General features: G+C 42.4%; 2 protein-coding genes across 3 annotated transcripts; one reads left to right on the forward strand and one right to left on the reverse strand.

The window, feature by feature from the left end:
• Positions 1-707: 707 nt before the first annotated feature.
• On the forward strand, positions 708-9,697 carry rps5 (ribosomal protein S5). The gene is made up of 6 exons (XM_084312668.1): positions 708-764; positions 2,165-2,274; positions 2,563-2,772; positions 3,761-3,889; positions 8,738-8,836; positions 9,582-9,697. Coding segments are annotated over exons 1-6 (618 nt in total). The 5' UTR covers positions 708-763; the 3' UTR covers positions 9,651-9,697.
• A 1,538-nt stretch (positions 9,698-11,235) lies between these two features.
• ddah2 (DDAH family member 2, ADMA-independent) lies at positions 11,236-26,874 on the reverse strand. Of its 2 annotated transcripts, none has more exons than XM_084312784.1 (6): positions 26,760-26,874; positions 24,478-25,216; positions 23,672-23,860; positions 17,462-17,581; positions 14,437-14,580; positions 11,236-11,880 (listed from the first exon to the last, which is right to left on the reverse strand). In XM_084312784.1, exons 2-6 carry the CDS (start codon positions 24,775-24,777, stop codon positions 11,761-11,763), a joined length of 873 nt encoding a protein of 290 aa, XP_084168910.1. In that variant the 5' UTR covers positions 24,778-25,216; positions 26,760-26,874; the 3' UTR covers positions 11,236-11,760. The 2 variants fall into 2 exon arrangements, with proteins under 2 accessions (XP_084168910.1, XP_084168909.1); XM_084312783.1 differs by lacking the exon at positions 26,760-26,874 and adding an exon at positions 26,501-26,618.
• Positions 26,875-27,771: the final 897 nt, after the last annotated feature.

Consider the following 27,771-nt stretch of genomic DNA (forward strand, 5'->3'; position numbering starts at 1 on the left):
GATTACCCGACGACTATCTCCCGAGCCACTGTCGCCCACTTTTTTTTTTAATTGTATTAGTCATATCCCAAGTACACTTTCATCGAAGGCCATGAGGGACATGACAAAATAGGTTGTGTCAACTGAAAAAACAAGATCATTTCTGATATAAAAATAATTGATGTAGGTTTTTTACATTTTATTAAGTAGGGGATATTTGTATTTACATAAAAAGCTTTTAATGACCCAATAGATATAATACACTTAAGAATGTCAGAGGGACTCAAATCGAACCGGTTTCGTCGTTACAGTACAGACGGAAATGTATATTGTAGGCTTTGGTCAGACCAGTCCAATGTACAGTTTCTACGCCTAATGTATATACTCTTTTCTTTCTGGACTCTTTTTGTATCACAAACAGTACTGTAATTGCAAATCTGGTATGTCATAAATGTATAGATGTAGCAGTACTGTCTATCTGTATGTCATATATGTTACGATGAATTGAAAATGGGGGACCCTGATGTAAACAAGACGAAAGTCTTTCTCTGGTCTGCATCCCCTTAACAATTGTATGTATTGAGCCGTACTGTACTGTACCATTCTGCAATCTGTTAATAAAGTTTTCATTCATTCATTCATTCAAGTTTTTTTAGAGGGACTACAATTCCATAAATGCTCTGCAAACCGGATGGAACCAACCAACCCACCGGATATCTCCACGAGGCGCCTCGAAAAGGCCCTTTTCCGTCGCTGAGAAGTGTGGTACAGACTGGCAGACACAAGTGAGTTACAAATGTAAATGTTTGGTGCCACAAATGTCATTCAAATGGACATTGTCGAGTACATGGATAACAAATATCCCGTAGTCCTACGAGGAATAAGAGTAATTCGTCGTAAATGTGCCGAAATCAAGTTTAATTTGATATGACCGTTGCCTCGGAACACAGCAGTACAGAGCGTTAGCATGTGGCTAACCGCTGCTAACACACGCGTCCCTCCACAGACTCGGCGTGTTGATGTGCTGCTATCCCGTTGCCTTAGCTCGTCCCAGTGTTTCGACACAACAACGTGTATTTAAACGAAACGTCGCACCAATATGTACCGATTATATATTGTTTGCATCTTGTTCATGCAACACTTGGCGACGTTGGCGTTACTACTATTGCTAGCTGTAATTACTAGTACATAGCCCCTGATCGCAGTCACGTAAGGGGCTAACTAGTACACGGCTAGCATGACACCAATCTGCTAACGTTGGTTAGATACTGAGAGCTACGCTAGTACTTGATTCAGGCTTATATTAGGGCCCTGATATAGTAGCAAGCTTGACTTGAATCGTGGCATAATAATCGCACTTTTGATAATCATGGTCCACTCCTAGCAGAACTGTCAACGACTCTTTCGTTTTCTCATTGCTTCCTACGTTTCCCCCTCAGTGGTCTCGCAGCTGTGCGTGGTGATGGAGGATGTTGGCCATAGCTAACGTTAGCAACCGAGTTGACCTGCCTTCATTGCGAATACGATTAAATTAAACAAATATGTATTTTAAATTGGGATCTAAGTTAGCTGGATGCAAGGCTGCCACTGGCAGTATGAATGTACATACTTTCACATTGGGACAACACTTGTGATTTGATTTCCTATTATAGAACTGTTTGCAATATTTCCTGTTTGCAATATTTCATTACCACAAGGTTTATTTTAACTTTTAGCATAATAAACAAATACAAATAGCTAATTTACCACAGATGGTGATTTGGACAACCTAAATAGCATTTTGTAACATTTGTATGTGTTTGTATAATAAAGATTCTGTTTGCTGTGTAGGCAGGCAATTGATTGCCAGTAGTCCACTGCTGTATCTGAAATACACTGACTAAATCTTGGGTCATTGGATCTGTTTTTTTTAATGTCCAGCATAAACGTTCTAGCTGAAATGTGACTTGAGAATTATTTGTACCTGCTGTGTGTAAAGCGAGGCTAGAGTCACGCCTGGACACTGTCCCGTTGTCCTGGTGTGCTAGAGTGCTCGCAGAGCAAACGTCTTTGTTTATTCATTGGCTGTAGTCTGTTGTGGCCCAGTCGATCACCAACTCAGAAACATTTGCATTTTGAGATGCATGAAGATATTTTACATGTTCAAACGCTGTATTTTTCATCGCATGCTGTGATTTCTTCTCAGTGACTAGTGAGTCCTGGGAGACTGCCCCGGCAGTGGCTGAGACCCCAGAGATCAAGCTCTTTGGAAAGTGGAGCACTGACGATGTGCAGATCAATGACATCTCCCTGCAGGTAAGGATGAGCATCATGGGTGTTAAAAGTGTTATCAATTGATCAATAGGGGAGTGAAAAATTGTTCACTGTGGTGTAAAGCGAGGCTAGAGTCACGCCTTGACACTGTCCCGTTGTCCTGGTGTGCTAGAGTACTCGCAGAGCAAACGTCTTTGTTTATTCATTGGCTGTAGTCTATTGTGGCCCAGTCGATCACCAACTCAGACACACTACACTTTCTAATTATCCAAGTAAAACGTCAGCCCTAAAGCATATTGTAAATGCAACACAACCCCTCTTTCCTGACAGGATTACATCGCTGTGAAAGAGAAGTACGCCAAGTACTTGCCACACTCGGGAGGCCGTTATGCAGCCAAGCGTTTCCGTAAGGCCCAGTGCCCCATCGTAGAGCGTCTGACCAACTCCATGATGATGCACGGTCGCAACAACGGCAAGAAGCTGATGACCTGTCGCATCGTCAAGCATGCCTTCGAGATCATCCACCTGCTGACTGGGGAGGTGTGTACAGTGAATTAAAGACAGTCATACTCTGGATTGTGTCCAGAGAGCGTAGTAGTACTGTAGTCTGGCAGGTCATCTGATATGACCAGAGTACCATCCCACTAAGCCTTGGTTCCAGGACGTGGGACTATGTTTATAAAATTTTATGAGAGACTACTTAATGGTCTGACAAACGGCCAAATCTAGCAGTGCGGCTGCATTCAATTAATGTCCTTTGTAGAAGAGAGTATGCGGCCACAAGGTATTTGCGAGGTACTGCATACGCTCCTCTACATTGGAAATTAATTGTATGCAGCTGTGCTGTTAGACTTGGCTGCTACAAAATACTCAAGTAACCCCACCCCCTTTCATTTACATTTAGCTGATGCTTTTATCCAAAGCGACTTAGAATTTTGTATAACAAGTCAGCAGGAAGGGTACACCTCTGGCGGCTAAGGGTAAGTCGTATAGGTATTGTTCGTTGGACTTGCTACGTATTTCATAATAGTACAGTTTCATAGTTTTGTTTTACTGCGGGGTGGTACCTCTTTTAGGCCACATGTTTTGCCCTAGGAGGCTGAACGTGGGCATGGAGGTCAAGTGTGTATGTTCATGCCAATTGGCTAAAAGGGGAAATGGGAGGGGCCTATCGCAATATGGTTGCAACTTCTATTAATTTATTTAAATGTATTTATTTATTCTTAGTTATTTGTACCTGCTGTGTAAAGCGAGGCTAGAGTCACGCCTCGACACTGTCCTGTTGTCCTGGTGTGCTAGAGTGCTCGCAGAGCAAATATCGTTGTTTATTCATTGGCTGTAGTCTGCCGTGGCCCAGTCGATCACCAACTCTGATACATTTGCATTTTGAGATGCATGATGAAGATATTTGACATGATTGGTGCCTGAAGTTGGCACAAGGCGATTCGTGTTGGTATCTGCTTTGGCTGTTCCGTCTTGACGGGACGTCTTCCTAAATATGTTTGTTGTCTTTTTCTCTTGTCCTCAGAACCCCCTCCAGGTGCTGGTGAACGCCATCATCAACAGTGGACCCCGTGAGGACTCCACCCGTATCGGTCGCGCCGGTACTGTCAGGAGGCAGGCTGTGGACGTGTCCCCCCTCCGTAGAGTCAACCAGGTAATATATTTAACATTTAAGACTTTCACGGTAAAAGCTCCAACCCTAGGGAGTTTATCCATTTGCGCTCTGGTCCACGTAAACTACAGCACCTTGGTCCACCTGTTTTTGAAGTGGTCTCTGTCCACTTCCAAGTGAACTCTGGGGCTGTTTGTTAGTTTGAGCTGAGAACAATATCTGATGAATGCGGGGGGGGGGGGGTGTATGCATTTATTGTATGGCTGTCACTAATGACTATTTTGTTATCGATTAATCAGTTGATTATTTTATCGATTAATCTAAACTATTAATTTACCAGGAAAATCAACAATTGATTATATTTGCAATTTCATATTTCAAAATGTTTAATGAGAATCCGATTCCTCATCCTTTTTAGCTTTAGATAAAAAATAAAAACGACCAGCCTGAGATTTTTATCGGCCATAAATAGCTTTTTAGTATATTTCCATGAATGTATTGTGTTATATCTCCACTAGGGGTGGGAATCACCAGTTTCATCACGATACAATAGCGATTATTTGGACAATGATACGATATTTGCCGATATCACAGTCTGCCACGATTCGATTCAGGTGCCTGCGATCGATATGAGACTATTATATGCCCATTTAACATTTAGATCAACTCAAAAAAGGCAACGGAAATATCATTTGACATTTTTTTTTTTTTTTTAAACATTTATTTATTAGTCATCAAAGGTACAGTTGGATACATTACACATTGAATGACATATTTTGTATTTTCGCCCTTCCCCCCTCCCTCCTGGGTTCCCACATACATTGCAAAATTAGATTCAAGGACTTTCTCAAAAAAGAGAATTAAAAAATAAAAGTGATGCAGTTCACTTTTAAGTGCTGTTTTCTATAGCAAAAATTTATAATAATTAATAAAGAGTAAAGAATACACCTTTAGTCGGATCCAATATTTCATGGCTCAAAGCCAATCTCCGACAGTTAGCGCTACCTTGTGTCAAAATACAAGTATTTAGCATTTCAAGGACCTTGTACGGACCCTCCATCCTCCCTCCCATTTCCCATTTTCCCTCCCCTATCTTGCCCAATCCTACAAATACACAACAGGAAACATAGAACATACAAACGCATATCTCTCTCACTCATCCTTCCTTCTCATTATCCTAATGTCTTTAGCTTGGCTTTTTTATTTTTGAGCTCTTCCAGACATTTAAATGAAAAACAATCTTTTTATACAAATAGACCTCCTGTTCACTGTAAAGTGCCAAGTTTTGATAAATTGAGCTTTAAACTTTAAGTTACATTTTTTGGAACTCTCAACCTAAAACCCCTCTTTCCAAACGCAGACACACAGAAAGGGATAATCCCCCTCCAAACGCAGAAATGGATAATGCCCCTCCAAGCGCAGACACACAGAAAGGGAGAATGCCCCTCCAAACGCAGACACGCACAGAAAGGGAGAATGCCCCCCCATTCCCCAGTCCCTAATGGACCTCTGCTGTTCTCTCTATGGCTCTGATCAGGTTAGCTTACGCGAATGTAATGTTAATTTCGGTCTTTAACGTGACGTGGGCATAAAGGAATGGCGAAGATGCAAAGCATGTTGGATGCATTTGACCTGTTGTAAGAAAACAACAGGCACTTATTTCTTATTTCGGGTCGCAAAGTAGGTGGACTCTGGAGCTATGCTGTAACGTCTACACATGCGGAGATATTGTTTATTAAAAAAAAAAAAAAAAAAATCCCCCTCCTTTTTCCGATTTTTCTCCCATCCCACTGTTAGTCGTTATGCCGATTCCCAACCCCCTTCCTGGTTGTTGCGCACTCCCCCCTACTGTTGGTCCGGTAGGCCGGAGACTGTCGCATGCTTTCCTCCGACGCATGTGCAGCCAGCTGGCAGCCAGCCTGGCAGCGCAAATTCTCACCGGGAGAGTGTAACGTGTGGAAGGTCACACTACCTCCCTCCAGATCCTACCCTCGCTGGCTGTGCAGGCGCCCCGACCGAACTGTAGGGGTCGCTGTCCACAACGCCCAGGACCCACCCATCAGCTTTCCCACCCCTAACACTGCCAATTGTGTTAGTATGAACGACCAGCCAAGCTGATAGCAACGCCGAGAGCTGGACTCGAACCCAGCGTCTCCAGCGTTGATGGCAAGCGCCTTGCCCACTACACCACCTAGCCGCCCTGCGGAGATATTGTTGTTGCGGCCGGGCGGATATGCTCACTAGGGGATTTTCAAAATAAGAGTATCACAATATGAATCTTTTTACGTTGCATCGATCCTATTTGATCATTGATAATAGATCGATATCTGGATCGATGTATCGTCCCACCCCTACTCTCCACGCTATGGTAGTGCTTGTGCCAGCATAGGAGATACAATTAAAATGTAGAGCTTTTCAAAGACTCAAAGTCGCTGACAATAGGCAAAAAAGAAACAAAGAAAATAAAGAAACATAAAACCACAGGGAAACAGAGAACAATAAGAATACACGGGAACATAAAACCACGAGTAACTGATAACAAATACGGGAGTGAGTAGGGGAGACAGTCGGGAAGAGAGTAAGGGAAAACCAAGGGGGGGTGGGGGGGGGGCTGGAAAGGGGAGAACGTAGGGCAGGCGAAAGTGGTGGTGGGTTGGAGGAGGGTGGTTATGGGTAAGGAAGGTTGAATGCTAGGGAGAACAGGTAGGTTTTGAGGTGGGATTTGAAGGTGGAGAGTCTGATTGTCTGAGGAAGGGAGTTCCAGAGTCGGGGTGCAGCTCATGAGAATGCCCGGTCACCAAAACTTTTGAGTGAATGTTTCTTGTGATTATGGGTGATTTCCGACCGCCAAAACAACTGAATGTCTCGTCTCGAGTTGATGTCGTCATCAGTCCGCGCACCTTCTTCTAACGCAGTAACCGCCCCGGGCCCAGTGCATAGATTATTATATTCCACCAGGGGGCAACCTACCGCCACTGGATCATATGCATTATAAGAATGGAACTAACACAGTTCTATTTCAAGGGTTCTAATGTAATATTAACCAATATATTTAATTTGCTTCAGTTTGATATAGGGGTGGGACGATACATCGATCCAGATCGATATATCGATCTATTATCAATAATCAAATGAGATCGATGCAACGTAAAAAGATCGATTCATATTGCGATACTCTTATTTTGAAAATCCGGCGACGTCATATCCGCCCCGGTGAAACTCCGTGTAGCTCTGTACAGCAGAGCGAGAGCAGGGCTTCAGTCGTCTATTTTGCTATCCGATATAAGTCTGTGCAGTTTTTCCCCGCAACAGGTCAAATGCATCTAACATGCTTTGCATCGTCGCCATTCTTTTATGCCCACGTCGCGTGGGCAGACCTAAATTAACGTTACATTAGCTGCTTAAGCTAAGAGAGAAACGGAGAGGGGAAGGAGGAGAGGAGGGGCATTGTGTGTGTGTATGCGTGTGTTTGAAAATACCAGATGAAGTCAGGAGTATTATTATATTGATATTATTTACTGAGGATGGACAGATGTTATTTAAACATATGATCATCATGCAACATAAAACAATTGTAGGAAGAGTTTTTAGCTTGCGTGTTGTGAGTTCCAAAACATTTGACTTAAAGTTTAAAGCTCAATATATAAAAACGTGGCACTTTACAGTGAACAGGAGGTCTATTTGTATTAAAAACAATAGATTGTTTTTCATTTAAATGTCTGGAAGAGCTCAAAAATAAAAACGTCAATTGATATTTCCATAGCCTTTTTTTAGTTGATCTAAATGTGACTGTGTTAAATGGGCACCTGAATCGTATCGTGGCAGACTTTGTGATATCGGCAAATATCGTATCGTTGTCCAAAGAATCTATATCATATCGTGATGAAACTGGTGATTCCCACCCCTAGTTTGATACTAAGCATTTTATATGCTAACCCGGAAACGCCCCTGCAAACACTCCAGCACAATAATACGCAAATGCGCGCCAGAGCAAGCGGTGTATCCCATGTCAATGTACTAACTATCACCCTAAAATACTCCGTTCCGCCCCAATACATTGCAACGACGTCCACCGCATACCCCACACTACTCTAACCGTTACCCTCAGAATTCACACCACACACCCACTATAAAATAGCGGCGTGCAAGCTAATGATCCTAGCCAGCCTTGTTTCCTACCCAGAGGTGCACCGCGGGTCTCCTTCACTGGAATTGTGTGTGCTGATATCCAAGCTTGGAAAATCGATATATCGAAACTTTGCGACCACGTTTCATGTTTATTTCGAGGAAATAATTTATCGCGATAATTATCGTTATCGCCCAGCCCTAATTGAACTGTTTGAAATATTTCATTACCACAATATTTATTTTCACTTTTAGCATAATAAACAAATACAAATTGCTTATTTATCACAGATGGTGTTTTGGACAACCTAAATAGCATTTTGTAACATTTGTATAAATTACAAGATTCTGTTTGCTCATATAGGCAATTGATTGCCATTTTAGTCCACTGCTGTATCTGAAATGCAGACTAAATCCAAGTCATTGGATCTGTTTATATATTCTTTTATATAAATGTTCAGCATAAAAACACGTTCTAGCTGAAATGTGAATTATGTGTTGACCTGAGAATTATTTGTACCTGCTGTGTGTAAAGCGAGGCTAGAGTCACGCCTGGACACTGTCCCGTTGTCCTGGTGTGCTAGAGTGCTCGCAGAGCAAACGTCTTTGTTTATTCATTGGCTGTAGTCTGTCGTGGCCCAGTCGATCACCAACTCAGAAACATTTGCATTTTGAGATTCATGAAGATATTATACATGTTCACGCTGTATTTCTCAGTTATAGTTTATTCCTCACCCAGTCACATTCCAATCTCTGGTCTTTTAGGCTATCTGGCTGCTGTGCACCGGAGCAAGAGAAGCTGCTTTCAGGAACATCAAGACCATCGCAGAGTGCCTGGCTGATGAGCTGATCAACGCAGCCAAGGTGAGTTTTTGTCCATTTGAAAACATGCCATGGAATTTGACTGGTTTCCGCTACACTGGCCATTTATTTAGGCTGGCCAACGTGGCCGATGAGATGCATTTAATCGCCATATCAAGTAATTTAGCTGGTATTGCCTCACGTTTTCAGTATGTTCCTCTTCATTGTTAATGTTTTTAGTGGAGGAATATCGTATAAAGAGAAATTTGTTTCGCCATTAGTGTGGCCTACCATAACGGCGGGCTTTGTGTTTCGTTATTGTTGTTGAACTCGAGTGTCGCCAGAAGGTGATGTCAATGCCTGAAAATGCAATCAACCTCTCGTCGTTGTCAGGGCAGTATTCTTTTTATTCATAAATGTTTTACGTTTTCAGGCTTAAAAACAACTGGTAGCTGGAATGTGAGTTATTTGTACCTGCTGTGTGTAAAGCGAGGCTAGAGTCACGCCTCGACACTGTCCCGTTGTCCTGGTGTGCTAGAGTGCTCGCAGAGCAAATATCGTTGTTTATTCATTGGCTGTAGTCTTTTGTGGCCCAGTCGATCACCAACTCTGATACAGTAAGCCACACACTAATGTATATTCACTCGCCACAGTGAATGTAATAAGAAATGTGTTTTTATAGATGGCTGGTAAATGCCAGCTAATGGAAGTCCTGCTGATGAGGCCTGTTGTCCTTATTTGGTATTCATTGTGTTGCATTTGTTAGTCATTTAGGTATACTAATCTTACTCTCCACACCCCCATTTAGGGTTCATCCAACTCCTACGCCATCAAGAAGAAGGACGAGTTGGAGAGAGTGGCCAAATCCAATCGTTAAATATGTTTGTTGCTTTCTAAACAAATTAATAAAATTGGAGAAACTTCCTTTGCTATAATTCTTTTTTTGTGCTTTATCTTCAATACCAACCTAGGGGTGGGCGATATATTGAGTATACTCGATGTATCGCGGATTGTTCTACCCGAGATGTAGTACTGTACTATATCGCGAACATCGAGTATTTAGTTTATATGGCGCCGCCCGCGGCCGAGAGACACTCGCAGTGCTTTCCTCGAGAAGGGACGGCGGAGCTTTAGGCTGACGTTAGTGTATTGGTCCAGAGTGTAGCAGGGACGGCGGAGCTATAGGCTAACGTTAGTGTAGTCATGGCTGTACAGTGCGATATAATGTTGCGGTTGTAATTTCATTAGACAGACCAGCGCGGACCTTTAAATTTAATTGACACGAGCAATGAGCTAACGGTAGCTGCTAACCAAGGTATCCATTAGGATTATGCTAAGCTAACTAGCGATAGCTGCTAACCCTGGAAAACGGTCAAAGCGGACTCCACAAGACTAGTTCGTGAGGAAAGGGGGTGGGTTATATTGACAACGCTTGACAACAGAAGTTTAAACATAACTTCATATTTATTGGTTATTCGTTTCTGTATATCATTCAATTTCCATCTCCGTGTGTCTCCATCTCTTCCTGTTTACATTAGAGTGTGACGTCATCACCTACGGCAGACTATCAAAACGCGAACCTAGAACAAAATCCGAGGGGGGGGGGGGGGGGGGCTGGCTCGTTCATTCTCGCCCCCTCTCTACATTCAATGATTTAAAGTAGCCAAATGTTAGACAGTATAAATACTAACTGGATAGTTGATGATATAAACATTTAAAAATCATTAAGTCTGCTATAAGCCATTATACCTTTGTGTGATTATTTTCTCACAGTAGGGTGTGTGTATATATATATATATATATATATGTGTGTGTTTGGCTAGAGTGGATAGAAAACACAGTACTGTGTAAAAGTCTTAGGCACCCAAGAGTTTTTATATAAATTGTCTTAGATATACATTTTTTTATTAGTGTCAGTAGACTACTCTTAGTACATTTTCATTAAATTATTTTTTAAAGCATCTTCATGGTTTAATAATGCAAACGTATGTTGCAGGGACTTATTATAATCATATTGGCCTGACTGTATGCATCAAAGGGTTAAATCAAGCATTTAAGTGATTAGAGGAAATGTCAAAATATCGCGATATATATCGTGTATCGCGATATGGCCAAAAAATATCGCGATATCATTTAGAGGCCATATCGCCCAGCCCTATACCAACCTGTAAAATGTGTGCATTTTGATGCACAAAACAAATGTATATCTGGATATTGCATACATTTGATCAAGGGGGCACTTACCAAATAGCAATGCTGATGTATTTTGCACATAATCTCACATGTCCAAAATGTTGTAACTGACATGCACACGTTCATGTAGTTTGAAAATTAAGAGTAAATGAGTCATGTCATTGGGGGACATAAATGTGTGCAAAACTAACTTGATGTGTCAGATTTTGTGCAAAATAGATTGTAGTGTTGTATTATGAGTAGTAAAAAATCACTAGTTCATTGTAGTTTTGTAATTTATTTTGGTCAATACTCTTGATACAAAGTTAATACATACAAAAGCTAAACTAAACACACTATTTAAGAAATCTGCATTTCTACACACGTAGTTAAATGTACCATATTGGAGGCTGAGCCAGTAAGGTTGCAGCTCTGGAACAAGGATTGTGGTTCAGGACCCACCAGTACAGATCAAATTCATGTATTTGAATGTTCAAGCTTTTCAGGGTAGTACAAAGGAATATATACCATAATCCAAAATAAACTTGAGAAAATATATTTGGGTAAAACTGCTTTAGACTGAAACGTTGAATATAATTTCCTCATAGTCTTGCTGCACATTGATGTATCAAGATGCTAGCAGACTGCAGTCTTCCCTCAACAGGGTGCAGTTGTGCAAATAATACCCACAACTGGATCCCTTACAGAGCATATCTCGGCTCCGTTGGGCTGCTACGTCTACAATTAGTTCACATTTAGTTAGATCATATTCTTATATAAATGCCACGTCTTTATTAAGGATTGAAGAGTGGTGTTCAGAAATGTGTGTGCTTTCTGTTGATGAGGAGGCAGAGTGACGAGAGAGACGCTCCCAGCTTGGAAGCCTCACTGCAGGCTGTGGGGAGGAGCGTGTAGTCCTGTAACTTCTGGAATGCCTGGAGAGAGGAAACATGACGTTTGTCTCGCACAATGACATCTTTGGCAAGTGGTGGTGGACATGGATAAAAGAACATGAACAGGAGAGCTTGAAACTAATAACAAAAAAGAAGGTGCTCTTTGGTAGAGGGTATGTATATTTTGTGATGGAAAGAAATGCTAATGACACTTTTCTTTACCAAACCGGAGGTACCGCTGACGGCTGGATTCGAACCCAGCGAGTGCTTGGACCTCTATGCTAGCCAGCCGCCGGCTGCATTATTTATTATAAACATGTTTATGCTTGCATAAAGTGATTCGAGAGACAGCCTTGATGCCATAAATCTGTATATTATATTTATGCCTGATTAATGCTTGATTAATATTTATATACAATCCAATAGTCTGGCTGAACTAGGAAAACGAGACAATTTTTTTAGGAAAATATCTACTTTTGCCAAACTGATTATTTTTTTTTTTTTAACTATTTTTTAGCGTTTATCGCTTTTCTGGTCAAGCATGACCGACAGAAACAGGTTGAAATGGGATGTAGAGCAGGGGAAGACATTCTGAGAAATGACGGCGGGTCCGGGAATCGACCTCGTGTCCCCCAGATCCGTGACGAGCACGGTTTTCCCCGACGCAGAAATAGCGCAGAGATATGCGGTGAGCTACGGGAGCTCCCCCAACTGCTACATCCTGTGTTGGGCTTGTTACTAAAAAATAATATATTGTTAATAGTTACTAATTTCAAAAGTAATATTTAATGTCATGGCGGCAGATGTACTGTACCACAGCTATGAGAGTCTACTACTTATATTTAATTACAAGTTTACTTCCTACATTAATGAAAAACAAGACCTCTAATTCACTACCCGCTCATAATAGCGTTGATGATTGTGTTATTTCTAGCCAAAACTAAATTTGTCTTACATTTAATAAACACTTTGCAGTTGCTGGGAACCTGTTTGATAGAGAATATATCAGACTTCTTCCTGTTGATCTTAATGTTGATATAGACACTGATTGTGTGAATTCTGTGGATCACACCCCTCATCCATAGATCCCAGGATGGATCAATTTGGACTCTTTCTAAAACGAATTTCTAAACTCTTTCCATCTCAACAAGAAGATATCCTAGTGCCACAAGGTTCAATTCTAGATCCTGTCCTCTTCACTATTTATATTAATGATATTGTGTCTTCACTGAATGGTTGTCATCTGTATGCCGATGATACTGTTGTGTATTGTATTGCTGGCTGTACAATTGGCTATTGAGAACTTACAACTTTCCTTTATTACCCTCCAGGAAGCTCTTATTCAACTTAAATTGGTTCTTAATGCTAGTCAAACTAAAATGTATGCTGTTTTCTAGAGCCAGAAACATTGTATATGATAGTTTACACATATCTACCTTAAGTGGTTCTAGCATTGAGAAAGTCACTGAATATAAATATCTTGGTGTGTGGCTCGATGAGAAATGTACATTTAAATTCCATGTGGACAACCGTAGCTTCCTATACATAAACAGAACCAGCTTTCCTTTGATTAGTAGGAAGAGAGTTGTCGAAGCAGTCCTGAGTATGGTTATGTAATTTATAGGCATGCTACGGCCTCAACCCTTAAATCCTTGGATTCTGTATCACCCTGCCCTCAGATTCATCATCACTAATGATAGATACGACACTCATCACTGTCCTTTATGAGACAATTGGTTGGTCCTCACTGATGGCGAGGCGCAACAAACACTGGTATTTTTGGTAAGCTACCTCCTTATACTACATCATTATTGGAATGAAATTTTGGTACCTATGGAACCTGTTCTAGTGACTGGCTGGTCTCCTTACTTGTCCAATTGTTATGATTGTACATGCTATGTGATTATTATGCCTTTTTTCCTTAACTCTGTATGTACACTTGACGTGACTGTAAAGGGAAACCTTGAGTTTAAATAAAGGTTTGAAATGACATTTGTTACACTAGTTATTGGGAAAAGTAATGTTATTACTCTAACGCCCAACACTGTTCTTATCACAGGCCAAAAGAAGATGTATGTTTGACTGTACTGTAAACATGGATTCACTGTAAACCTATAGTGGCACTATATAAAATACAGTAACAAGGCTTATAGGTTAGCATGTGACTCCTTAGTAAATCTTTGTAACCCATTTTTTTCCCAATATCTGAAATGAAGGAAAAACTAAACAAACTACTAACCTTTGTACTGTCTTTTTACTATTATGCACTCTGCTACTAAGGAATCTACCTTGCCTACATTACTTGCCTATATAACTACCTATATACAACTCAAGTTCGACACTGTTTGACAAACAATGTTACTTACCCTAGCTGCGATGACTTGTTGTACAGAACTTGTAAGTCGCTTTGGATAAAACGTCAGCTAAATGACTAAATGTAAATGTACACTGAATACATCACTGGAACAGGCATGAGAGTGAAGAACCTCACAAAAGCATCTTAGCATTAAGACCATCTTAGTTCCACTGATGCCGAGATGTGTCGGACGGAAACCCAGTCCTGAGCAGAGACAGATATAGCCTTTAGGTTCTACTCACAGAGACACTGTCTGGGCACTCTTCAGTGGGCCGGTGGAGAAGGTAGTCCCCTTTAGAGGGGCCCTTGATGTAGACGCAGTTCGCTGCCGACTCCTCTGGGACAGTGAGCACTTCGTAATGGTGGTCAGTCAGCTGCTCCATCATCTGAACACACACACATGTCAAATTGACTGAATAGGTTGTAGCGTCTTAACCTCAAAGCATGCAGGCCGTCTTATGCAAAAGTGGGAATGTTTACCTAACATTTGCGGAGATTTTCTCATCCGTTTTGTGTTATGAGCGCTTCAAGTCAAGAAAATACAATGCTATGACATCGGCAAATTGCATCGTCTGAAATGTTTGAAAGAGACTCATGGACAGCCATGTTTCTGTACTAATATTCAACATCTAGATAGAATGATTAAATAATAAACATCAACATGTTTATCATAGGCATGGAAACATGATTGTTCATGACATTTTCTTTCACCCACCCATCTCAGTCAATGCAATTTGGCAATCATTTTGCATTGCATTTTCATTACAACTCAAAGTAGCACCAACTCACCATCCGGTGACCAGTCACACGCTACACCTAATTGTGGTGTCTGTTTAAACCTCCTTGTTCACCTGGTGTTGCTGCTCATTGTGCTTGTTTACCTGGTGTTGCTGCACATTGTGCTTGTTTACCTGGTGTTGCTGCTCATTGTGCTTGCTGTTTGCTGCCATGCAAGATATTCCTGCTGCGACTCTGTTGTCTTGCCCTGCTGTGCTGCTGCTTGTGTATCGATCGCCAAATGAGGTTTTACTCTCCCAACGCCACCCCATCATCCACCTGTGTACTCTGTTCATATGATCCCCTTAGGGGCCTCTTGCTATTGGTCATTCCCTATTTTTGGGGGAGGGGGGGTTCTGTATTTTTCACCCATCCCAATTTAGTCGTTATGCCAATTCCCTTCCTGGTCGTTGTGCGCATTGCCCCACTGTCGGCCTGGGGAGGGTGTAGAACTACCACATGCCTCCTCCGATACATGTGGAGTTGCCAGCCGCTTCTTTTCACCTGACAGTGAGGAGTTTCACTGGGGGAACGTAACGCGTGCGGAGGTTCACGCTATTTCCCCCAGATCCCCTCCCTGCTGAACAGGCGCCCTGACCGACCAGTAGGAGTCCACCCGCTCACACTGCCAATTGTGTTAGTAGGGACAACTGACCAAGCTGGAGGTACCGCTGACCCCTGTATTCGAACCCAGCGAGTGCTTAGACCTCTACGCTAGCCAGCCGCCGGTTGCATTATTGATGCCAGAAATCTGTATATTTATTATATTTATGCTCAATGAATATTTTTACAATCCAAGAGTTGTCTGTCGGAACTAGGAAAACGATCTACTTTTGACAAATTGCAACCTTAAAAAGGTCATTTTGGTGTAATTCTCCTTTAATGCACATCATCCTCACCATGACATACACACAGAGTTATTATTCACCACCCTTTGCATTACTCTCTTTCTCTCACACACACACATGCCATTAGTATGACATGAGCAGTCAGGAGTTGGGCATGTGTAGATCACATTAGTCTGCTGAGGAGAGACACACCCAAGACTCCCCTGAGAATGCACGAGAGAGCATTTGGACAGAACGGGACCACAGATCAAACGTTGCCTAATGATGGCTAATGGCCCGGGGTCCAAGTATTTGTATATGTTGGCTAATAAATGCTGCATGAGATGTCGAGCGGCGTTACTAAGTGTAGTACAAGTGCAATATTGTTGTATGAAGCTGTTTTCTTTTTACATGAGCAGGATCAATAGGTATTAACTCATTGGACACCGACAACGATTATATATGTGTTTGTCCGATAACCGTTGAACGCCAACCACATATATATATATATATATATATATATGTTATTTGATCGTTATTTCTTTTATTCGATATTTCTATTCATTACAGGCCCACTGACTGTTATTATTATTAACATTGGGAATCTCATTGAGAATGCCTAGGTGCAATACCGGCCGCATCACGCTAGACAGCGGTATCAAGCACCCTTTCTAACATTGTATCCTGGGCTGTGGGATGGCCCCAGGTCTCTGGTTTCATTTTTCCTTCGGGGGCGAGGCGAACGGTTCTGCCGGTTACATTGAAGCCTGTCAAATATGCCCGATCCATATGTTATGGTGGATTATGCCGTAGAGCAAATGGACATTGGATCTACCAGATGGCGATCAAGAAATTGGAATATTCTTTTTGGATCACTCCCGGCCACAGGTAAGGGCGATTTGACGTCAATTTTAGCTTGATCCTGCAATGCTTTTACACCGATCAGGCTGATAACCGTTTTTAGTGTTCAATGCGAATGCCGTTACTGACAATCAAATAATCAGAAACGACCCCCCCCCCTTTCATGCATTCATGATGGAACATAATAGCTATGATCTAGATTTGATTTCGGGATAATAGCGTATACAGGCAAGACATGGCAACGTGTACAATGGAATCGATGTATACTGCCATAACTAAGCATTTCATGAATTACCCTAGACCGCTCTAAAACCATACTTATATTCACCACGGTATAACACGGGAACGTATGGATGGAAACATTCTCTTTTTTGCATCTTGACCGGAAGAAACTCAATGTCAAATGACTATAGTATTGTATCCATGGCTATAATATAGAATATATATTTACTTAGCTCTACAAACAAGGTGACTAACTCCCATCGTTTACAGCGTGGCAGTAGCTACCACAGCATAAGGCTAATAGCTGGCAGCCAATGAGTTAAAGGATCAATAGGTATTAAAGGATCAATAGGGGCTAGGAGCTAAAACAGGCTAGGAGCTAAAACAGGCCCGCTGCTAACACATAGCTGCCTGCTAGCTACGTAGCAGGGTGTGGCTTTGGAGGCATCCTGATGTGTTCCGATTGGGAAGGGCGTTGTCGAATTTGGTTTAAGAATTTGAAAGGTTCTGGCCAAAACCAATGGCTGCACTGAGACATTATGTGACAAGTGAATCCATTTCCAGGCAGATGGACACAAACCCGCAGTGTCTTCTTGGCCCCGTCACCGTTGCTGATGATGATGGTGTCCGGACCCCCCATGGAGCAGATGGTTTTCAGCCGAGCTCCACCACACACAGGGACAGTGGACACAGCAAAGTCCTTGGATGGAGAACGAGAGAGACAGTGGTGGTGAGAGGACAAATAGAAATACACTTACACATGTAGGCACAATGGGCCTCATTCACTTATCCATATGTCCGTATGTGTAAAAGTTGATAAAGTTGGTCAAATACTGTGAAAGAATTTACTGGGGCCCTTTGCTACTAGGGATTCTACCGTGCCTATATTATGACCACTATGCCAATATGTCTTTACTACTATGGACTCAAGACTGTAGCACTCAAGTTCAACACTGTTTGAGTAACAATGTTACTTGCCCTCAAGCCTGCCAGGGTTGTACCCTTCCTGTTGACTTGTTGTACAGAACTTGCAAGTCGCTTTGGATAAAAGCGTCAACTAAAACTAAATGTAAACAAACTTGAACTTGAAACCCCACCCCCTTTTCTCAATCCTCCAAACACAACTGTCGAGTTTGTCCGAGGAAAGCGACAGTTGTGATTGGAGGATCATGGGAAGAGGGTGGAGCTGGAGATAGGTCAATTATATCGCTGTCCCCTTCACTTCCTTATTACGTAGCCACTTATAATTGTGGTTCTTGGCAAATATTTACCTATGCTACTGTTTGCACTTATTGCACTCCGGGTACGTTTCAGCTAAAATTTCTAAAATGGTAAACATAACATTAACTCATTCTGCGCCATCGCTTAATGCGCCAGAGGGCGCTAGTACGCCAGTGCTTTAATCAATGGGGGGACTGCGAGATTTGCAAGTGCTTAAAGGAAAACTCCAACATTTTGGGAAATTAGCTTATTTGCCATCTACCCTGGAGTTAGACAAGAAGATACATACCTTTTTTCTTCTCTGTGCATGCAGTAGGAGTAGGAAGACACGCACCGTTAGCCTAGCTTAGCGTCAGTCACTGGAAGTAGGTTCCTCCATTAGCCTAGTTCCCAACGTCTTCCTACTCCTACTGCATGCACAGAGAAGAAAAAGGTACGTATCTTATTGTCTAACTCCAGGGTAGATGGCAAATAAGCTAATTTCCCAAAATGTTGGGATTTTCCTTTAAAATATATCTTATAATACACCCGTCGATTATCAGTGAGTTGCTTCCAGTCAACATGTACGAAACGGATAGTTTTTTCATCCGTACATTTCCGTTTTGAATATGAATATAGTTGGTGATTCTTAGTAATCCCAGGAAAAGACGCGATAATAGCCCTTTTGTGGAATACACTAAACACGTAATTTTTCGCCTGATTATCTAATCATCCTGAAATCAATGCTAGATCATCGTTATTATCCTTCCTCATGCAAGAATGAAAAGGGCCTCGTAGCGCGAGGCTCCCCCAGTCCCCTCCTGCACCCAACGGCACACAGCCACACACACACACACAGACAGCCGTGATCGGGGTAGAAAGAAATATCAGATCAACGCAAGATTTTATATATAGTCTGATTTTCAATTTTTTCTCCCCATCCCAATTTAGTCGTTGTGCCAATTCCCCCCCTCCCCTACCTGGTTGTTGTGCGCATGTTCCTCCTACTGGTCGGTACAAGGGAACCCTGAAGTCCACCACATGCTTCCTCCGACACATGTGGAGACAGCCAGTGGCTCTTTTTTCACCTGGCAGCGAGGACTCTCATTGGTGAAGTGTAACGCGTGGGAGGTCACGCTGCCTTCACCATTTCCTGCCTTTCGCTGAGCAGGCGCCCAGACCTGACCTGTAGGCGTCACTGGCCACAACGCCAGATTACCACCCACGACTTCCCTCCCCCTAACTTCAGCCAAACGAGTTAGTATGACGACCGGCCCAAACCGCAGGGCAATGCTGACTCCGGGAATCGGAACTACACCATTTCTAATGGAGTGCAATACCAGCTGGAAGGCGTAGGCGGCGGTATTTGCCCTTTTGCGAGCTCAGACCCATTCCCAATGATAACATCAGGCTGGATGGATGAAAATGAATGGATATCGCTAATAAAAGAAATAACGATTAAAACCCGACTATACTTGTGATTGGCGCTGAACGGTCGGCGAGTTAACCCGACTATACTCGTGACTGGCGTTGAATGAGTTAACGTGGACGTTCACCTGCTTATTGCGTAGTAGAACTTTATGAGAGGAATGAGGAAAGATGATTTCAATCAATTTACCACTATAGTATCAATTTACCATTTTGCAACATAATACCGTTCCTTAGAAGAACATGACACAGCAGACCTACATACAGGCCTGCAAGCTGTGGTTTCCTCGCCACACCCAGAGTGGTATTGAATGTACAAATACAAAAGGTTATCGCGGCTCCGGCTTGCTATTGTATATTAGATTGCCATGATATAAAGTGAGCTACTGCAAGGTCATGTTCTCTCTATGTTTAGATATAAAAAAGAAACTGCTAAATAATAAGAGAGAAGGGATATACAATACATGTTGCTTTCTCTTATATGTCTCAATTTCAGTTTTTCATGACCATATCACACAAGGTCATTCACAAACACATCAACGTCAAACAAACACACAAAGTCATTCACAGACTCTCACAAACACATCAACGTCAAACAAACTCATTTCACAAACTCATCAACAAACACATTAACGTCATCAACGTCAAACAAAGTAATTCAAACTCATCACTGTTACGTTAATGAGTGTAATGAATGTTACGTTAATGTTACTAACATTAATGTTACTACTAACATGCACACGCACACACAAATGGAAATACACTTACACATCTAGGCACAATGGGCCTCATTAATTTATCCATATTTCCGTATTATGTGTAAAAGTTGATAAAGTTGGTAAAATACTGTGAAATAATTTACTTAGAGGGGCCCTATTGTGACATGGCCTTTTCCTGTATATTGCATTGTTTTTACAGAATGAGGGGTTGTCCGAACACTGAGCCAATTTTAAAATGTGCAAATTGTGCCTTTTCTGCAATTCAGAAGTGAGAAGAACCCTCCCTCTTGAAACAAACACTTTTTTTAAATGGTAAGTTTGATATGCTATTGCTGGATCTTGAAGTCATATCTAATCTGCAATGTCTAGTCTGACAGTTTGATCTGAATTACGTTCACAACTGATAGATGGTGTGTGAGCACGGCTCACTTGTTACAGGCACAGAAACAGTCCGTTGAGAACAGGACTGAAACAGAGAGGGGTATAGAGGCTGCTAGAATGAGAATATGACTGAAACAAAGGGGTATAGAGGCTGCTAGAATGAGAACAGGACTGAAACAGAGAGGGGTATAGAGGCTGCTAGAATGAGAATAGGACTGAAACAAAGAGGGGTGTAGAGGCTGCTAGAATGAGAATAGGACTGAAACAGAGAGGGCTATAGAGGCTGTGAGAACAGGACTGAAACAGAGAGTGGTATAGAGGCTGCTAGAATGAGAACAGGACTGAAACAGAGAGGGCTATAGAGGCTGCTAGAATGAGAACAGGACTGAAACAGAGAGGGGTATAGAGGCTGCTAGAATGAGAACAGGACTGAAATAGAACGTCAGCAAAACAAAGGAGATGATTGTGGACTTTAGGAGGTCGGGGTCAGGGACTACAGCCCCCTCAGCATCGACGGGGGGCACCGGTTCAGAGAGTGAACAGTTTTAAGTATCTCGGAGTCCACATATCCGAGGACTTGACATGGACCACACACATTGACAGTGTTGTGAAGAAGGCCCGGCAACGCCTCTACTTCCTAAGGAAGTTCCAAGTCAGTCAGAAGATCCTTAAGAACTTCTACTCATGTACAATAGAGAGCATCCTGACTGGCAATATCACCTCCTGGTTTGGGAATAGCACCGCACAAGACCGTAGCAGACTACAGAGAGTGGCCCGTTCAGCCGAACGCACAATTGGAGGGGGGCTTCCCACTCTCCAGAACATTTACAACAAGCGGTGCATGGGTAAGGCTACGAGAATTATCAAAGACTCCAGCCACCCAAACAACTGCCTCTTTGAACTGCTACGGTCAGGCAAGCGATACCGGAGTCTCATGGCAAGCACAGAAAGACTCAGAAGAAGCTTCTATCCCCAGGCCATCAGGATGCTCAACGAACAATAACACTATGTACTAACAACCATCAAATGCACTCACAGCACACACATCCACACGCACACACTCACTTTAAACAAACAACTCACTGCAGCACCCACTTTACACACATAAACACACTTTATATTTATTGGTAAAGAATTTGCACTACAACCCATACCTCATTACACCTTACTGTAAATTGTACCTAAATTGTACCTCATCCCATTTCTCCTTTGCACTATATAGTATATTGTATATTAGTATATTGTATAGTATATTGTATGGTAACTCAGTTACTTCTACTCTGCATTGAACATTGTACATATGTACATACTGAACACTTGTGTCTACGTACGTGACTTCTATTTTATACTGCTATACTTATTTTATACTTATCTATTTTTGTCTAGCACAGTCTCTGGAGCGTAACAGAAAGAAGCATTTTGTATAAAAGTATTCTGTACTTCTGTATGACAACAACTAATAAAGAAACTTGAAACTTGGGTATAGAGGCTGCTAGAATGAGAACATGACTGAAACAGAGAGGGGTGTAGAGGCTGCTAGAATGAGAACAGGACTGAAACAGGGGGGTATAGAGGCTGCTAGAATGAGAACAGGACTGCAAAAGAGAGGGGTATAGAGGCTGCTAGAATGAGAACAGGACCGAAACAGAGAGGGGTATAGAGGCTGCTAGAATGAGAACAGGACTGAAACAGAGAGAGGTGTAGAGGCTGCTAGAATGAGAATAGGACTGAAACAGAGGGGTATAGAGGCTGCTAGAATGTGTAATCGGCTATCATAATTTTTTTTTCAGCACAGCAGAAAACTTCAAAGACAATGTTTAGGGGACCTTAAAGACCTATTTGAAAAGGACTAAAATATGTCCCATTTAAAAAAAACGAAATATGCATGCCATCTGTACTCCTTGTAATCTAGTTTAAGTGGAAATTTGTTTGAAAGTGAACATTTAAAAAGCTCTCTGTACAAATGTATTTTGCTTGATAAATGAAGCCCAATTTATTTGCACATTAAACTTGAACTCTGACACTCTGACACACACACACACACACTTAAGAGGGGTGAGGGAATCAATACTAAGGGTGGGTCAGTCCTGAGGGAACATCCTGTGTGGTCTGCCAATGGAACACTCTCATTTATCACTGTCAGTTTATCACAGGCACAGTTCCCACAATGCAATTCGGCAATTGCCACCTGCTCCCTCTTGCAGCTACATTGGATTTCTAAGAAGTAGCTTGACCCTTAAAGGGGAACTATTTTACTATTTCTTTCACTATTTGGGCACTTTTACACAATTCCTGTGAGTTTATGGAACACCTCTGTAATTTTGTATTTTTTTTAATTCATTGTTTTGTATTTCTAATCAAGTCCTCAAAAACAGAATTTTTCTACCTCAAGATCTTAAGCCGTTTTGAGCCTGGGCTCCAACACTGTGTGGTAACTGTGTGGAGTGTGTGAGTCTCAACAGAGTCTCATGCAGCTGAGTCTATCTGACATCACAAATCAGCACATTTTCAGATGACTCAGTTCAGTGAGGGTGAATATTGTGAGAGGAGAATTGGAAGAATGCGCCAATATGAGAATTAGAGACATAGATCATATTAATATAAGTCCACATAGCTATAGGAAACAATGCTAAACACTGAAAAAGGCCATTTATAAGATAGTTCCCCTTTAAGATTATCTACTGGCATACAATTGAATAGAGATGGTTTTAGAATTAAAAAGGTTTTTGACCTGTCTTTGGATCCTACGAAACTGATAGTCAGATCTCGAAATCCTGTCATAACCAGTAATGGCAACAGACCTAAATCAAATGTGGCACTTCATCCTGTTCTACAAGAAAATCGAATGACAACAGGACGAATAGACCTATCTCAGACCCGCCCTCTTGTCTTGATCCTCCAATCACAAATGTCCCTTGGACAAACTTTGAGATAGGTCAATAAGGAACCCTTTGAAAGTGCTCGGAACGATCCAACAACGGATTCTTTGTTCATTCTACACTCAATCCATTCTGCTTCGCTCCCCATGTGCACTGCAGAGCGTCTTCCTCCCCGTTGCTCACCCTGAAGGTGTCTGCCAGGACCTCCGCCCCCCTGTGGTTGGTGTGAGAGGAGATGCCCACGAAGAACTCCCTCCCTGTGAACAGGACGTCGCTGCCCTCCAGGGTGGCCCCTCCCGAACCCCCCTCCTCCACACCCATCTCCACCACCGTCAGGTTCAGCTCCGACATCACCCTTCTCACCGCCTCTGCCTGGGCGGAGAGAGAAGAGCACGAGAGAGAGAGAGAGAGAGAGAGAGAGAGAGAGAGAGAGAGAGAGAGAGAGAGAGAGAGAGAGAGAGAGAGAGAGAGAGAGAGAGAGAGAGAGAGAGAGAGAGAGAGAGAGAGAGAGAGAGAGAGAGAGAGAGAGAGAGAGAGAGAGAGAGAGAGAGAGAGAGAGAGGCAAACACAAGATAAATGAAAATTAATTGACTATGAAAGATGACTAGATCGCTGAATCAATAGACTGGCCATGCATAAAGCAGGTCAGAGCCAACCCATCCTACAAGCAAATCCTTATAGGGCACCCCGCCAATAGGAGATCTAATTATTCTAATGGATACACGGATAATCTAGAAATCTTTTTAGTTGTCGTCATTTGTTGATACTGTGTTAAAGCTCAGCGTTAGGTGAAAAACCATGCAGTGGCCAAGGGAGCCCCAATCAAATTGACCTCAAACCCGCCCTCTTTTCTTGATCCTCCAATCGCAACTGTCGCTTGGGGAGGATTGGAGGATCAAGAAAAGAGGGCGGGATTCGAAACAGGTCAATGTGCACTCGGGGCTCTCGATGGGCATCTGAAGCCAACAAGTGGTTTCCTCCTGCGTCACCTCGCTGCGTCTCTGCAGCCTGAAGGGCCTGGTGATGAGGGCCGTGTCTCCCTGGATGACGGCCACGTCCTCGATCCTCCAGCTCTCCGCCAGCTCGGGGTCTGGGGGGATCTCGATCAGCTGCAGGCCCACCTTCTGCCTGAGGGCCCCCGTTAGCACCCCGAACTGACGCTGCGCCTTGGCCAGGTCCACCGAGTTCTCCCCGCTCTCTCGCCCGTCCGCTGCCACCTTCCCAAAGGTCTCCGGGATCCCGCGCACCACCGCGTGGGTGAAGCGGCCATACGGGCAGATGTTGGCCATGATGCCACTGCTGTGTGTGTGTGTGTGTGTGTGTGTGTGTGTTGTAAAGGCAAGTCTTTATGTGTATGAGAAGCTGTGGATGTGTGTTCTTCTAACAAATAGGCAATGTGTGGATTCCAGCAATAGCCTACCAGAGTGGGAGAGACGTAACAGGGGGGAGTGTATGTATGTTTGTGTGTGTGTGTGTTCCCAACTCCTTAACAGTCTGGTGGTTGTCACAAGTCCAGCCGGGTGCAGCTAGAGATATCTGGTGAAGCACAGCAATGGCAACTCTATAGGGAGTTTATTATCCAGGTAGAGATTGGCACAGGAGAACGTCTTCATCCCTTCATCTCTCTCCCTTCTCATGCCAGTGGTCCAGCTACTCCAAACCCATTGGAATCCTCTCGGACGACAGTGCGTGAAGGCGGAGATCCACTCTGGTGTTACTGTTCGCACACTGAAACAGATGACATGGACAACTTCATGAGGAATTCGAGTCGTGGCTGCCACACACACACACACACACACACACACACACACAATGGCATTCAAGCTTGTTTTGTAAATGCTCAGTCAGCCAAAACTTCTGTCATCAACTGCTCAAGCTCCACTGCACACACAACTCTGTTTAAATTATCTCTAGACGTTTTCTGGCCCCAGATCACATTCTAGGTTGACAACAGGCAGCCTATGTCATTATTTTAGAGAGATGGAACACGACAACAGTAGTTGAATAATCAACTGCTGTTGGTATTGATGCAGTTCAGACAGAGATGGTGACTTTCAAGGTAATGCTAGTTATGCTACTAACAAACACACCAACGGCAATTGAAAAAATAATATAGATACAAGTGTTGCACAAAGTAGACAAGGGGGTCATTATTGTTCAAGGTAAGGAAACATTCTACAACGTATATACACAGTATATGCCCATGTTGCAAAGCCGTCGCATATTTGGGTGAACTTGTGGCCTACAACTCGGACAATCGGTTATCATCTCCCTGGATAATCACAGCAGTAGCCTCCAGTAAAGCTGCATAGCTTGAACTGTGCTCCTCTGGCGTTCAAATTACAGTTGAAAAATGTATAGTTCAAATTGAGAGGTCGCCTTTCCAAAACTGGCGCAACAAGTGTAGAGAATTGCTGCGCAAATAATATCCCAAATCAATCTAAGAAGAATCGTTATCAAGCGTTGGAGACTTGACCCGTTCGTTATCAATAGGTTTGGAAAACCAAATATCGTCTGCGTTTTTTAGTCACCCGGCGTAGCTATGAAACAAACAAACAAACCATATACGAACATCTGCCGTCAGAACAAAACGTCTGAGATGTTTGGCTGCCAGAGTTCACGCCCAGCATGATGCGCTCCCCAAATACTTGTGACGATTCAGCTTCACATCGTTTTATTTATTTGCCATAAAATGCAACAAGTACAACAATGGGGTTCTTCTTACTCTCCGTTTGCTCCACAGCATAAATAAAGGAATAAAAAGCAACACGTAACAGATTAAAAAAGCAGGTATTTATATACAATAAACTGTCTGCGGTATGTGCAATAATAACATAAGTACAAGTAAATACAAACAAGTACACATTAGACAAGTTAAAGATGATTTCACATTATATTGATGCACGATCGGTGCAGTAAAGAAGTGGCTGAGCATTGTGTGCGAGCTTTTCGCGAATATATACGCTTTGTTGAAGTTATTATTTCCAACACGGATACTATTTTTTTACCCACCTCCTTTCAGAGAAGCGGTCCTGTTTTCCCAACTGTAATCCACGTCCGTTCCCGTTATTCGCTCTCTTCTCTTCCCATCTGCCCCCTCACTCACTCTCCTGCCCTCCTCCTCCTCACCCTCTCACCCCCCACTTCCCCTCCCCATCCCCCACACGTCCCGTCTGGATCCCTCCTGTCCCCCTCTCTGTCCCAGAGACACAGACAGACACAAGCCCACAGTCGAATGCAATATCATCATAAATCATAACTCATAATTCACCTTGTTTGAGGATGCTCAGTGCTGTGGCCTGCGTAATCCCGACCTTTGTTATTAATAAAGGAAAAACAACTATTCTTCGAGTCCGTTGTTTCTTTCTTTCCAGGCAGAACAAGGAGTAGACTAAGTTAAATATATTGTTAGGCTGATCTATCAATAGTGTTGTATGAGGTCGACACAAATTATTATTCATATCCCCCCTGATCTATTGTTTCCACGTGAGCCAGCTGAGCCACACCCCCGTTCACTCAGTTTGTATCCGCCCATCATATAATAAACTTGGACCGTTGCTGTATCAAATCAACTCAGTGTTATTCTATCCGGTTCCACACGTCTAAATAGTACATGATATAAATCAGATTTATGTAGTATCTTTAATTTACTGTAACCTATCACACTCCTGATTTATTTAATTTGGTTGTTGTTCTGTATCTCCCTTTCAAAACTCTCTCTCTCTCTCTCTCTCTCTCTCTCTCTCTCTCTCTCTCTCTCTCTCTCTCTCTCTCTCTCTCTCTCTCTCTCGGCCTGTGTGCATATTCAGACTCTCCATAGATTAAGGCCTGTACTATATGAATGCATTGTTGGCATCTGTCTTTGTCTGCATGACAGGAGAGCTCAAAAATAATCTCTGGCTTTTCTAGGAATGTGGGTCAAATTATATTTGCCCTCACAGTGGCAGTGAGATACAGTCTCTGAATAAACAGCTCTAATATATACGTATATATTATTATTATATATATATATCATTGTATATATTATTTGTTATATATATATTTTAAAACTTTAATATATGTTATTTTTTCTAAACATATTACCTTATGTAAATATTGTTGCTTTACTCGTTAATAAAATGTTTGCTGATGCTGAGTGCTGATGATTCAAAACGTATATGGCTTGTTTTTCCAGTAGATAAACACATAAACACACTCTAAGTAACGGTAACATCTCTCTCTCATAGGTAACAGGTGTCTGTGTGTGTCTCTCTCTCTTACATTTACATTTAGTCATTTAGCTG

This window comes from Notolepis coatsorum, assembly GCF_963971535.1.
Source record: "Notolepis coatsorum genome assembly, chromosome: 4".
Taxonomy (NCBI): domain Eukaryota; kingdom Metazoa; phylum Chordata; class Actinopteri; order Aulopiformes; family Paralepididae; genus Notolepis; species Notolepis coatsorum.

Excerpts from the sequence above, each read along its gene's own strand:
- rps5 (XM_084312668.1), top strand. Across the intron at positions 2,773-3,760 it reads TCCACCTGCTGACTGGGGAG|AACCCCCTCCAGGTGCTGGT; the intron begins GTGTGTACAGTG and ends TCTTGTCCTCAG. Across the intron at positions 8,837-9,581 it reads AGCTGATCAACGCAGCCAAG|GGTTCATCCAACTCCTACGC; the intron begins GTGAGTTTTTGT and ends ACCCCCATTTAG.
- ddah2 (XM_084312784.1), bottom strand. The coding sequence starts at position 24,777 with ATGGCCAACATCTGCCCGTATGGCCGCTTCACCCACGCGGTGGTGCGC. Across the intron at positions 23,861-24,477 it reads GGCTGCAGAGACGCAGCGAG|GCAGAGGCGGTGAGAAGGGT; the intron begins GTGACGCAGGAG and ends CTCTCCGCCCAG. Across the intron at positions 14,581-17,461 it reads GGGCCAAGAAGACACTGCGG|ATGATGGAGCAGCTGACTGA; the intron begins GTTTGTGTCCAT and ends GTGTGTGTTCAG.